Raw genomic sequence first — 13,692 nt, 5'->3', positions numbered from 1 at the left:
AGTCCATTTCTTACCAAAAATAGTGGAACCTTTTGTTATTCTAAGATAATATCACTTGTAAAAGGATAATTTTTTTTCTCATTCTCTATCCTCTTCTTTTGTAACCCTTTCAGGCAGAAAACAAAGGGGAGAATGAAATGGATGAAGGTGATAAAGCTCAAGATGGAGAAAATGAAAAAAATAGTGAGAAAGAACAGGATAGTGAAGTTAGTGAAGATACCAAATCAGGTAATTTGAGAAAACTCTTTGGACTTTATTATGTAAACCAGTAAAAGCACTGGAGAAATGTAGGCAGTTAAATTGTGTAGAAATATTCCCTCATTTATTTTGTGTTTCTTAACATAACAGTAAATATGCATTTGAGTTTTATTTTGCACTTAGGTACCAGTGCTGATGCTAGTGACTACATTGTTTTCAATGATATATAGACAAACAAGTTGTTCAGCTGTGACTGAAATCACCACACAGACCTGCCATTTTATTTCCAGTCCATTGCTTGTGTGTCCCATCCTGCCTGACTTGAAAGACTTGCAGAAGTACTCTGGTCTCAGCTTCTGATTTTCTCCAGACCCTCGGGTTTCCCAGAGCATTTCATTGACTGATGAGCAAACATATTGGTCTTAGGGCTTAGTTCCCCTGAATTTTCCTTTATATTCAAGGGAACTACACAGAGAGCTTAGAGAAATAAAGAGAAGACAAAGTGTACTATTTAGAACATCCATCTCAAATAGAAGCAGACTTACATGCATGGAATGGTTTAGTAGAAATCTTAAGAAGCAAAAGGCACTGAGATCTCTTTGTAGCATCAGTCTTAGTTCATCATGTGGCAGAGGTGAGAAGTAAGATGGCCTATTGAGACTGGGCACACTGGTAATAAAGCTTTCTGGTTTGGTTTTTTTTCCCCCCCAGAAGAAAAGGAGACTGAAGAGAACAAGGAACTCACTGATACTTGTAAAGAAAGAGAAAGTGATATTGGGAAGAAGAAAGTAGAACATGAAATTTCTGAAGGAAATGTAGCCACAGCCGCAGCAGCTGCTCTTGCCTCAGCTGCAACCAAAGCCAAGGTTTGCCCCTGACAGCTCTTTTCCTAGTGCTCTCTTAAGCTGTGAATGGCTGTATTGTTTTGAGGTTCTTGGGAACATTTAGTATAAAGAGCCTTGCACCCCATAGGAGATGACTATTTGCTTGAGTGACATTTCTCAGTTAGGAATTCCACAGGCAGGAGAATGGTGGAAATAGCAGACTTGATCCTAAAAGGTTGCTGCCTTCAATTTATTCATTGTGTCCTTCAGTCTTGTGAAGACTGCAGTGATTGAAGGCAGAATTTAAAGTCCCTCCAATGTACCTGCAGAACGTGTCTTGGACTATAGTTCCAATAATTTCTACCAGATTGAAGTATTTGTAATTTTTAAGACAAAAATCTGTTGCCCTGTATAAATACTTTACCCTCCTCTTACAGACTGAAAGAGAGGGAACCTAAATAGCTCTTTTTCTTCTTGAATTTGCCAGCTTTCCTGGGGGTGGTTTTCTCTATATATAACATAGTATTGGCTTCCCAACATATTTAAGAAGAAAAGAGAATGTCATTTTCCCTGCTTTGTTTTAATTTAGCACTTGAAAGCATTCCAGGCATGAATATGTCAAGTTTTTAAAAATCTATTTACCCCTTTTCTATTTTACCCTCAAAAGTAGTTTCCTGTCATTATAGGTCACCACATTTCAAGCAGTGGTTACTAGAATATAGCTAATCGTTTTATCTTGAGCTGTTCTTGATCCATTGGTAAAGATGTTTCTCATGGTCTTTAATTCCCCCAGACTGTTTAGCTGCTGTGAACTACTTCTCCAGGAGTTTAATCTGTGTAGCATGATTTATAACAGATCCATAGATGACCCAGTTCAAACCATAAGACTACTGTTTTGAGAGCCTACCCGTCTGACGTAGGTGCAGACAGTGTGGGGGAGGGTGTTTACAGGTCACAGTCTTGCTGAGTCAGTTCAGACAGATACCCCAGCTGAATGTTACTTCACAGTAGATCGAGGTTCTGCATATTCATACTAGCCAGTCTTTTCCAAAGATGCCTCCTGATCTTCATGGTTTTTAAGTACAATTTTAGGTATTCTGTATCTTCTACCACCCCCAACCTCTAGGAATTTATGAGATGTACTCTTGTTTAAATGAATACTGATGTAGACACCAGTTTGACTGTTGTTTCACATTTGTTTGGTTTTGTTCTTCCTTCATTGGAAGCATTTTTTTTAGTCTCTGTCTTCTGCCAGGTTGGACTCCTGGCTATCTCATTGTCTCTAAGCTATCCAAGTTCTTACTGTTCATACTGTCATCAAGGATCTCAGAGACCTTAAGGATTGTCTTGGGTATGTTTTCTCATTTTATAAATGAGGAGCTGGAAGCCAGGAGGGCTGCCTTCCTGTATGCCTTTTATCAGGGCATAGCACAGCCATCCACCCAGTCTTCACTCAAGTCACTTTTGACTCCTCTTATACTTTCATTTTCCATAGCTGTTCAGCCACCAGATGGTTCCTGGTGCTCTAGTTCATCCGATAATGCCCAGGCCCTCCCACCCCACCCCCCATCATATATTGCCTGTTTCCTTCATCCCATTCTCTGTCCATCAGCCAGAGTAATCTTTTTTGTTATTCAGTTGTTCATTGAAGTATAACTTATATACAAATAAGTAGATATATATGTCTACAACTAGTGAATGTTTTCACAGGCTGAACCCACCTATAGACTCACAAACAGCGTCCATATCAAGCAACATAACCTTACCAGCTCACCAGAAGCTTCCTCACGTCCCTTCCAGTTACTGTGATTCCCTTCAGGAGTAGATGCTAGCCTGTCTCCTAACACCATGACTTCATATGAAAGGAATCATATGCAGAAGAATCTTTAAACAAACAAATATGAGCATGATACTTTCTTAAATAACCTCCCTGTCTCTCTCAGGCTCGAACTCCTTAGGGAATTTGGGAGTTTTTCATGATCGGGACCCTTCTCACTTCTCAAGTGTCATTCCTTGCCTGTCTGTCCTGAACTGTTTCTTGCAGTTCTACCAGACAAACTGCCCCCTTCTCCCATCTCCAGCTGGGCTTTTTTGGATACCCTCCCCTCTCACAGAGCGCGCCTCTCTCACTGTTCCTTCCCATTATTTCTCCTCTCTATATTACTATGTGTGCTTCACTGTAAGTTGCCAAAGAAGGAACTAAAATGGTAGATGACCATAAAAAGTTTTACGAATGCTTCATGATGTTTTCATAGCTGTTAATATGTGCAGCTTTGGGCACAAAAGTTTGTATACTGTGTACCACTGACCACTTTGCCACAGCTGTTTGACTCCTTCACTGCAGAGAAACTGCTTTTATGGATCAATTGCCCTGACCCTTGGATAGTCCATACAAGGTTTAGAAGAGTGTCCAAAGAACATTTTCTTTCCAGGTCACTGAATTTATACTCCCTCATCATCACTCACTCTTACTTCTAATAACTGGGAAGGAACTTGGGTCTTCGTTCTCAGAACACCTATGTCTTCCACTGATTTGTGAAAGTGTTCACATGCTCATGCTACATGACTTGGCACACATGAATTGTTCAGTGCCACTTAGAGCTGTATCTGATACATTTCACAGCACACATAATCATTTTTGTACTACATGGTAATTAAGGGGTAAGGAATTCACTTAAATTACTGTAATTAGTACAACTTATCTAGCCTATCCAAGTTATCTCTTATTCTCTTTTTGTTCTTCTCAGTCTATAAACAGCTTTGTTATTAAGAGTTTTCCTTGATACATTTTAATTGTTTGTCACACTCTGACATGGAGTAGTAATTAGAGGTTCTAGATCTAGCTCCAAAACAGATAGGGTGGGCATGCTTTATGGCTTTCCCCACCCTTGCCATATGAGGAGCTCTTGGGTATCACATCCACTTTTTCATTCCAGCTACTGACAAGCTATGGACTAACCCACCTGAAGAGTGGTATGTGGGTGTGAAACGGAGCACTGTTGGCTGGGTGCTCTCCATCCCTTCCATCTAGGTTTAGCTGGAAGTAAGAATACAGAACTACTGCTGGAATAAACTTAGAAACTCCAGAAAGTAGAGTAGGTCCTCTTTTATCAGCAGCAGTAGGATTCAATTCTTTTAAAATAGCAGAAATCACATTTTTTTAAGAACACACAGACATTTCCTTCAGATTTTTTCTACTACCACCCCATGCCCACATACTTTAAAAATCAGGTTTGTCTTTATGGTAACTGGCTGTTAGTTCTGGAGCAACAGGAAGATTTTTTTCTTAACTCTCAGAAATACCTCATAACTTGCTCCCTTATGCCTAAACTTCTTTCTTTAAAATTTTCTCAAGGAAAATTTTCATTGTACATTTTAGTCACAACGGTTTACCAGATAAACATTGATTGAATTGATTTGCATTATATGCATTGATCATTGATGCCATCTCTCTTTATTTGATGATACTGCGGAGAGGAGACAGAAGGAAAAATTGACCTATTTGATCATTTTGCCTGCAGTTAGCCCTGTTCACTTCCATCCTTAAATGACTAAATAGAAACTACTTCTGTTCTACCAGCTAGAAGCCGTGATTTTTTATGTAAAGTTCACATAGCTGTCCCGATCGAGTTACTTTTTACCATTAATCGTTTTTTAGGTTGTTTCTCCCACATTCCATACGTCATCTGTGTCACACTCCCAGACCATCTTATTCTTCTTAGGTTCTATAAAGCCGTTATGAGAAAAGTTGGGGCTCTCTCTGTAGCCCTGTTTTTGGAAGGCCTTGGTCATCACTGTTGCCAGATCTGTTAAGAATCCATAGCATGAGCATTAGCAGTATTCCTGCTCCAGTTATCCATTGCTATGTAACTACCATGAAGCTTAGTGGCTTAAAATCATAATCATTTTATGATTTCACATGATTTTTATGAGTGAGAAATTCTGGTAGACTCAGCTAGAAAAATTCTGCTCTGTGTGGCGTTGGCTAGTTTACTGGGTATTCATCTCATGCCTGGGCTATTATGGAGAGCCTGAGATGGCTTCACTCACACGCCTGATGCCTAGGCTGGGGTGGCTGTACCACCTGGAGGCTGGCTGGCATCACTGTCTGCACATAGCCTCTCTAAGAACTTATCCTGGGCTTCTTCATACTAGGGTGGTATCAAAGTGTTGGACTTTTTTATGTGGCAGCTTGAAACTTTAAGAGAAAAGTGTCCCAGATGATAAGAAGGAAAACCTGCCAATGTCTTGTGGCTTGGGCCCATACCTGACACTGTGTAACTTCTACCCAGGTCTACCGGTCAGACATTCTGTCCACATTCAGGGTGATGAGGGGATATAGAGGCCAACATAGAAAACAAGTTTACAACAAACATTTCAGGGCACTGGTATCAACCAGGCAGACAACAAAAGGAGAATCAGTTGTTCTTGAGAAGTGGTAGAGCTTCAGCTTAGAAATTGCAGAAAAAGTCAGGTGTTCCAACATACATGTAACGAGAGTCCCAGAAGGAAATGAAAAAGACGCAGGGAATTTAAAAAAAAGAAAGAAAAGAAATTGTGGCTGATTGAAAACTTGTCAAATTTGATGGAAGACATTATACAGATCCAAGAAGCTCAATGAAAAAATATAGGAGACCTGCTGTTAAAGATACTTAGAGACCCTCCTCTCTAGCAGAGGCATACCCTTAGGATTCTTAGAAACCCTGCTATGCACTCCCTTCAAAAGGTCTAACAGCCAGGCACACCTGGAGGTATTTACTCTGAGTTCAAATTTTACTGTAGTGCTCTGGATTTGATCTTTGTCCTAAAGCCATTTCTAAGTTTCAAATTCTTGCTGGGAGTAACCAGTGATGAGAAGCAGTTTTATTTTCAAACCCTGCTCTGTTTCGTCTAAATTGTACCTGAATACTGAATTCTTCCTTCTTTGGTTCCTCTCTTTTCTTATATAAAATACAAAAAGAATGTTTACATTTTGCCTGGAAATCACTCCAGCCAGATCCACAAATTTATTAATTACCCTATTTTCCACATCACTAGTGTGACAATGTTTCCAAACTTTGTGCTTCTGTATAGCAAAGATCTACTTCTGTCCAATCTGCAGTAATATTTCCCTCTCTTTTAAGCTCTCACCAGTGGTTTTCTTGAGAATGCACTCACCACATGATACCACAGCCAAAGTCACACTTTAGGGTTTTGTTCAAATAGCGCCCTGTTTCCAGGTACCACATTTTTTTTCCAATAGCAAAACTTAGTGGTTTAAAAGGCAAACCATTTTATTATATCTCATGATTTTGTGAAATTTGAGCACCGAACAGCTGGGTGATTCTGCTCCATGCTTTATCTGTTGAGTCATTTAGTGGTATTCACCTTACAGGTATGTTCATCTGGAAAGGTCCAAGGTAGCTTTCTTAAGTCCTAGTCCTTGGCAGGGGTAGCTGGGTCCAATTTCCTCTCCGTGTAGTCTCTAGGTCTCTCCCTGTAGTTGCTTCAACAGAATGATCATATACTTCTCACATGGAAGCTTGGGACTCCCAGAAAGAACATTGCAAGAGACAAGACATGGGAGTTCCCAAGCTGGGACCCAGAAAATATCACCACTATTTTCTGTAGGGCAAGGCAGTTAGAGAGGAGGGGTTGTAGTCCCTCTCTCTCCAGTGGAAGAAAGGCCGATGAGTTTACGGCCGTCTTTAACCTACCACAAGTCCCTTCTAAGAATTCCGCAGGAAAGTAGCCACTAAAATATCAATTGCTAATTGTTAATAATAGACATTGGGTGATAACTAAAATCCTTTGGATTTAGAATTTAAAATTTTAGTTCGAGCTTTGCCGTTTACTAATCTCTTGGGCAGCTAACATAACTTTTCTGAACCTACATCATTTTTTTTTTAATCAGAGGTCCCTTCTGATCTGCCTTTCTGACCAGATTATCGATGAGAATCAGTCAAATTTATGTATAAAAAAGCATTCTGGGGAATTCCCTGGCAGTCCAATGGTTAGGACTCTGCACTTCCACTGCAGGGGCCCGGGTTCGATCCCTGTTCAGGGAACTAAGATCCTGCTACGAGCCATATGGCACTGGTGTGGCTCCCCAAAAAAAGCATTCTGTAAGATGGAAAGTGCCATACTTTGATTATTCAGTATTTGAGTGCCCATTATGTGCCAAACACTGTACTACAATACTAGGTTTATTTTGATGCCTAAAATAGATACGAATAGTCCCTGCCTCTTAGGAGCTTAAAATCAGTCATTAACCTTGAACTTCACAGTCATTTGAGTGGAGACATTAGACTAGACATTTTAGTGTGAAGGATAAGAAAAAAAACTAAAGAATAAAATGTTGGAAATGTAACCTTGAGGAGTGACTCTATTAGGTGAAATCTAATTAGGGATTATATACTATTCAAAATTTCTTGGAATGGGGCTTCCCTGGTGGCACAGTGGTTGAGAGTCCGCCTGCCAATGCAGGGGACACGGGTTCGTGCCCTGGTCCGGGAGGATCCCACATGCCGCGGAGCGGCTGGGCCCGTGAGCCATGGCCGCTGAGCCTGCGCATCCGGAGCCTGTGCTCCGCAACGGGGGGGGGCCACAGCAGTGAGAGGCCCGCGTACCGCAAAAAAAAAAAAAAAAGAAAAAAGAAAAAAAAAATTTCTTGGAATCAAACTCTTTCTCTCTCACACAGACACAACACATAAATTTATTCTACTTTTGCACAATGATTTTCACACAGGTTTTGTTTATAAATGGATTACTGTCTGATAGATACTTATAAGCCCTAACAACGAATGTTTCATGTGTGTTATCACACAATGATTTTAGAATTTATTGAACTTTTTCATCTCATTAATGTAGAAACAGATCCATAGAAATGAATGATAGGGGCTTCCCTGGTTGCGCAGTGGTTAGGAATCCGCTTGCCAACGCTGGGGACACGGGTTCAAGCCCTGGTCCGGGAAGATCCCACATGCTGCAGAGCAGCTAAGCCTGTGCACCACAACTACTGAAGCCCGTGCTCATAGAGCGTGTGCTCCACAACAAGACAAGCCACCGCAATGAGAAGCCTGTGCACCGCAATGAAGAGTAGCCCCTGCTTGCCACAGCTAGAGAAAGCCTGCGTGCAGCAACGAAGACCCAATGCAGCCAAAAATAAATAAATAAAATAAATAATTTTTTTAAGTGAATGATGGGCCTAAAATTATGTAACTAGTTATGGACCGAACTAGTACCAAAACCCAGATCTCCAGACTCAGAGTCTTGTGATCCCAACCAACCCAGAAACGTAATCTGATAAAAATTCTTCATTCCAAGGAAAATGTTTTCAGACATTTTACAACTAAAAACCCAACAGCTAGCTTAAAAAAGTGTCCATCTTTTTTTTTCTTTGTTTAGCACCTCTGCTATACTAATGATGATTTGAGTTCTAATTTTTAGGGACTCCACCCCAGAAAAACCAGGGAAAGATGGAAACATTTATACAGTACTGTTAGTTCCTCCCTGTCTCTCTGTGTCACCTTTCTTACTGCCCCGCTTTGCTTCTAGGCTCTCATCAGAACTGAATTCAATTCCCAGTGGATTTAACTGCAACCTTTGGCAAGATATTTAACTTCTCTAAGCTTCAGTTTCATTCTATATAAAATGGAGATAACATGTTTCTTGGTAGGTTATTATTAGAAGTAGCGTGAAAATACCTACCAGGGTGTGTAGTATGACATATTTCACCCTACTCCCATAATGCATTCCAACAGTTAACTCTCACTTTTACCATCTTTTTTTCTTCTTAAAGCAGACAGAAGTGGTATTTGGATCCGATCTGTTAGCAGCTTTGGTCCAGTGCTTAGTAACATTTGTCTAATCACTTCAAGCCCCTGTGAAGTCTTTTTAATTCCCTTCAGAATCTATTTCTTAAGCCTTTCTGACTTCTGCTGACTTCTTGGATGGTACATATATATCACCAAATCCATAAATTAGCAGAATTTCTTAAAATCTTTAATAGCAGGAAGCATGCTGTTTCATGAAGGAAATTTCTTGTCTTCTTCCAGATCAGAATCTCTTACCAGTAAAAATATGAATAGTCATGGAGGTTAAATCAACAAAAAGAATCTAGTAATGTAGGTGATCTAGAAATGTAGGAGATAGAGAAATGGCACGTTAGTAAGTTCATTAGGGTTCAGTCAGTAAAATTCAGATAGTGAGACTACATAGGAACAGGCCAGTTCTTTCAGAGAAATCTGTTGTATCTCTCCTCTTATAAATAGGGGTTGCAAGATGGAAGAAGTTGAGAAGTTGCAGTGATTTGTTTTAAATAATTCTATACAGAAAATCAGGGTTTATATTAATTTTTATTTTATTTATCTTTTGGCTGCGTTGGGTCTTTGTTGCTGCACACGGGCTTTCTCTAGTTGCAGCCAGTGAGCTTCTCATTGCAGTGGCTTCACTTGTTGTGGAGCATGGGCTCTAGGCGCGTGGACTTAAGTAGTTGTGGCTTACGGGCTCTAGAGCACAGGCTCAAGTAGTTGTGGCACGTGGGCTTAGTTGCTCCGTGGCATGTGGGATCTTCCCAGACCAGGGATCGAACCCATGTCCTCTGCATTGGCAGGCAGATTCTTATCCACTGTGCCACCAGGGAAGCCCTATATTAATATTTAAATAAATGCTATTAAGGCTTGAAATATGAAAACGCCAAATTTAGTGTGCAACATTAGTTCTTCTGTTTTCACTCAAAACCCAGATGTGATTAACCACGCCGATGAATAGTTCTTACATTTGAGGTGGGTTAATTTTGATACATATTAAATTTTATTTATTTATTTATTTATTTTTGCGGTACGCGGGCCTCTCACTGTTGTGGCTTCTCCCGTTGCGGAGCACAGGCTCTGGACGCGCAGGCTCAGCGGCCATGGCTCACGGGCCCAGCCACTCCACGGCATGTGGGATCTTCCCGGACCGGGGCACGAACCCATGTCCCCTGCATCGGCAGGCGGACTCCCAACCACCGCGCCACCAGGGAAGCCCTAAAAAATTTTTTTAAACTAGAAATCAGACTGAATAATCCTATAAGTCTTTAGTAATGCAACTGCCATAGAGTTTACAGATTCAGGTTTTGATTTGTTTTTTCTTTTCTTGAGTTTTTTACTCAAATTTGTTTCTTTAGATTGAAGGCCATGCTTTGCTGGTTATATTCTCATCCTGCATTCAAAGTGCCCAAGTTTACTTCCAGAGATTTCTAGTGGTTTTTTAACCTTAGTCACAGGTGAATTCTAGGCTTTGGATAAAGGCTGCCTCTTCTCCGTGTCCTCTCTACTCCCCACCTCATCTCCTTATTTCTTGCATTGCTAAAATTGCCAAGCAGTCATAAATGTGGGGCTTCCTCGGGCCTTGACCCTGGGGAGTAAAAGTCAAGTGAATAGATAAAATACAGTGCAGTAAGAATCGTCATGGAGGCTGTGGGAGCCGTGATGTAAGGGAGCTACCCAGAGGAAGTGATGCCTAAGGCCAAGTCTTAAAAGACATGTTAGAAGCGGTCCAGTGCAGGCAGAGGAGGATCTTCCAACAAAACGGGCTTTTAGGGTACAGCTCGCAGGTATCAGGCGCCTGCCATGTTCCAGGCACTGTTCTAAGTACATCCATCCATGAATTAAATGTATTATAATTCATGGACCAGAATGGCAAGAAACTCTTAGCATAAAAGGAGACAAGGTGAGTACATATAAAGCAAAGAACATTTTGAAACGTCTGGGGACTTCCCTGGCAGTGCAGTGGTTGGCACTTCACGCTCCCAATGCATGGGGCCCAGGTTTGATCCCTGATCAGGGAACTAGATCCCACATGCCGCAACTAAAGATCTCACACGCGACGGCAACAAAGCCCCACACAGCCAAATGAAGGGAGGGATGGAGGGAGGAAGGCAGGCAGGCTAAAGCTGGTCCAGTTTAAATTCTCAGCATAATCAAACCACCCTTAATGCACGAGGCAGTAAAATTATCATTTGCCTAGACAGCTACTTATTCAATATCTCTTCTACATCACACCTTATATATCATGTTTTATAGTCTTCAAACCAGGATTTTAACCCCTTTCCCCCCACATGATAGTTATGTAGCCTTAGACAGGCCTTTTTTTTTTTCCTTTTCACTTTTTAGATTCATAGCAGTTGCAGAAATATTTTAGAGCAATTTTGTGTGCTGTTCATCAGTTTCCTCCGATTGTAACATCTTATTTTTAATTCAATAATTTTTATTCTAGTATTTTTTTCCAGTGACCTTGTTCATTACATACACTTTTGTTCTTTTAGTGTTTTTCCTAATGATTACACAATTCATTCTTGAGTTATTGCAATTTAATCCAAATTATTTTTATAACTTCTTCAATAATGCTAGAACCTAAGTTCAGTTTTCCCTGTCCGGTGCTTCTCAGTTCCTATCTCCATTTCAATTTTTTCTTTTAATGGAAGAGGTTTTTTTCCTTCTGTTCAAAGAACTCTCTAGAATTTCTTTTTTTTTTTTTAATATAAATTTATTTATTTGTTTTTGGCTGCGTTGGGTCTTTGTTGCTGCGCGCGGGCTTTCTCTAGTTGTGGCGAGCAGGGGCTACTCATCATTGTGGTGTGCGGGCTTCTCATTGTGGTGGCTTCTCTTGTAGTGGAGCGCGGGCTCTAGAGCGCAGGCTCAGTAGCTGTGGCACACTGGCTTAGTTGCTCCGTGGCATGTGGGATCTTCCTGGACCAGAGCTCGAACCCATGTCCCCTGCATTGGCAGCTGGATTCTGAACCACTGCGCCACCTCTTCTAAGAATGTTTTAGTGTTAGCGCTTACATATAGATCTATGATCTACTGAGTTAATTTTTGTGTATTATGTGAGGTAGGGGTCCAAATTTATCATTTTGTTTCTGGATATCCAGTTGTCCCAGCACCGTCTGTTGACCCACCTTCTGCCCTTTTTAAAAATTTATTATGTAACTATTGGAATATATACAGAAGTAGACAAAATAGTGTAATGACTCTGTACCCCTCACCTAGCTTTGGTTATCATTATATTGCCAGTCTTCTTTCATTTGTCCCTATTTGCTTTTGGCCTGTTTGTGCCACCCTGTTAACTTAGGACTTCTTTCTTAGGTTGAGTCTGTGATGTCCGGATCTCATGTCTTTTATCTTTTTCTCAGTTTACACGAAGTTAACTGGAGCACGTCCTTCAAAAGCATGTGTAGGATTTTGAGTCCTTGATTTTGGAAGTTTGTCTTTATTCTGCACCTAATTGGTTTAAGTTGTTGTACTTGAAATTCTAGATTGAAATTTATTAGCCCTCACAATTTGGAAGGCATTTTTACCTTTGTTTTCAAAAACCTAGTTTTTGCTTTTGAGAAGTCTGTGACAGTCTGAATTTTTTTTGTAACCTGTTTTTTTATATCTCATTAGAAATATGAAATTGCATAACACGATCAGTGATAACAGGCTTAGAATCATGTAATCTTTATTTAAACTTTTGGTGTTATTGATGCAGCTTAATGTAGTTAGGGAGGCAAACATGACCATTAATAGCTGTAGATTCTTTCATAAAATCTTTTGCTTACACTTCTGAATCTTCCTGCAGATGGGTCTCTACAGGTATAAAACTATATTTTTCTTTATCAGCTGTAAAAGAGTGAAAAATAAGGCTCTTATTTAAGTGTTCTCTACCAGTTTAGTTCCCAAAAGCCTATATTAAACTCCTTCTGTATGTTCACTCCTTCTAGATTCTATAAGAAACACAGATCAATAAGTCAGCCACTCCGTGTTACTTCTCACAACCTTGTGTAGAAGCAAGATAAGCACATAAATTCAGTAGATGTAATAGTGCAAAATAGTGTTGGGAGTTTGTTGGTATAAGCTCTTGGATGGTGTCTGGAGAAGGTGGTATTCATCCTTTGCACGTAGTCAGGACGTTGGCCAAATGTGGGATCCTCATCCTCTCTGAGTAGTGTGGCATCTTCCTCTGTGTGCTGCTGATTTGACAGGAAGCATGAGTGGGACTCATCAGTCCTGTACAGGGGAGTGAGTGGTACATTCTTCCAAAATAACCTCCTGTCTTATACCCTATCCCCAAACTAGGGGTGGAATATTGTTCACCCCCTCCTCTCTGTTCATAGTAGACACTCAGTAGGGGCTTTGCATCTGAGGGTTGATTGCTGAGGGAGAGCACTGCTTGCCTGCTCCTGGACAGTTCATCAGGAGGGAAAAACAGAGTTACAGAGTGAGGGTGGGAGGTAAGTGGGTGGTAGATGGGGAAGTGCCTTCCAGGCCATGGTGTCCTCCTTTGCCTTTCAAGGCCCTGATTCAACCTTTTCTCCTTAGTGGGCTCTTTGAAGAGAGTAGATTAGCATGGAAGAAGTTTCCTTTTAATCCTTATTTTCTGGTATTTATAGATTCATATCTATATATAGATTTATATTTGTAAGTACCAGAAATTCAGGCATGGATAGTTGTTGTTTTATTTTTTTTTTAATTAATTAATTTATTTGTTTATTTTTGGCTGTGTCGGGTCTTCGTTGCTGTGCATGGGCTTTCTCTAGTTGCGGTGAGCAGGGGCTACTCTTTGTTGTGGTATGCGGGCTTCTCATTGCAGGGCTCGTCTTTGTTGCAGAGCACGGGCTCTGGGTGCAAGGGCTTCTGTCGTTGTGGCATGCGGGCTCAGTAGTTAT

General features: G+C 40.6%; 1 protein-coding gene across 3 annotated transcripts in view; it reads left to right on the top strand.

Moving 5' to 3' along the window:
* The window catches only part of SMARCC1 (SWI/SNF related BAF chromatin remodeling complex subunit C1), a 176,019-nt gene that overhangs the window by 131,929 nt on the left and 30,398 nt on the right, over positions 1-13,692 (top strand). For 2 of the 3 annotated variants that reach the window (XM_024751454.1, XM_024751453.1), the window contains 2 exons: positions 114-228; positions 910-1,064. In XM_024751454.1, the coding sequence (XP_024607222.1) occupies positions 114-228; positions 910-1,064 (270 nt within the window). The remainder of the gene's footprint in view (positions 1-113; positions 229-909; positions 1,065-13,692) is intronic. The other variant, XM_024751452.1, reaches the window with a different exon arrangement.

This window comes from Neophocaena asiaeorientalis, unplaced genomic scaffold (genome assembly GCF_003031525.2).
Source record: "Neophocaena asiaeorientalis asiaeorientalis breed wild unplaced genomic scaffold, Neophocaena_asiaeorientalis_V1.1 scaffold221, whole genome shotgun sequence".
NCBI lineage: Eukaryota > Metazoa > Chordata > Mammalia > Artiodactyla > Phocoenidae > Neophocaena > Neophocaena asiaeorientalis.
This window is presented reverse-complemented; position numbering and strand designations above follow the sequence as displayed.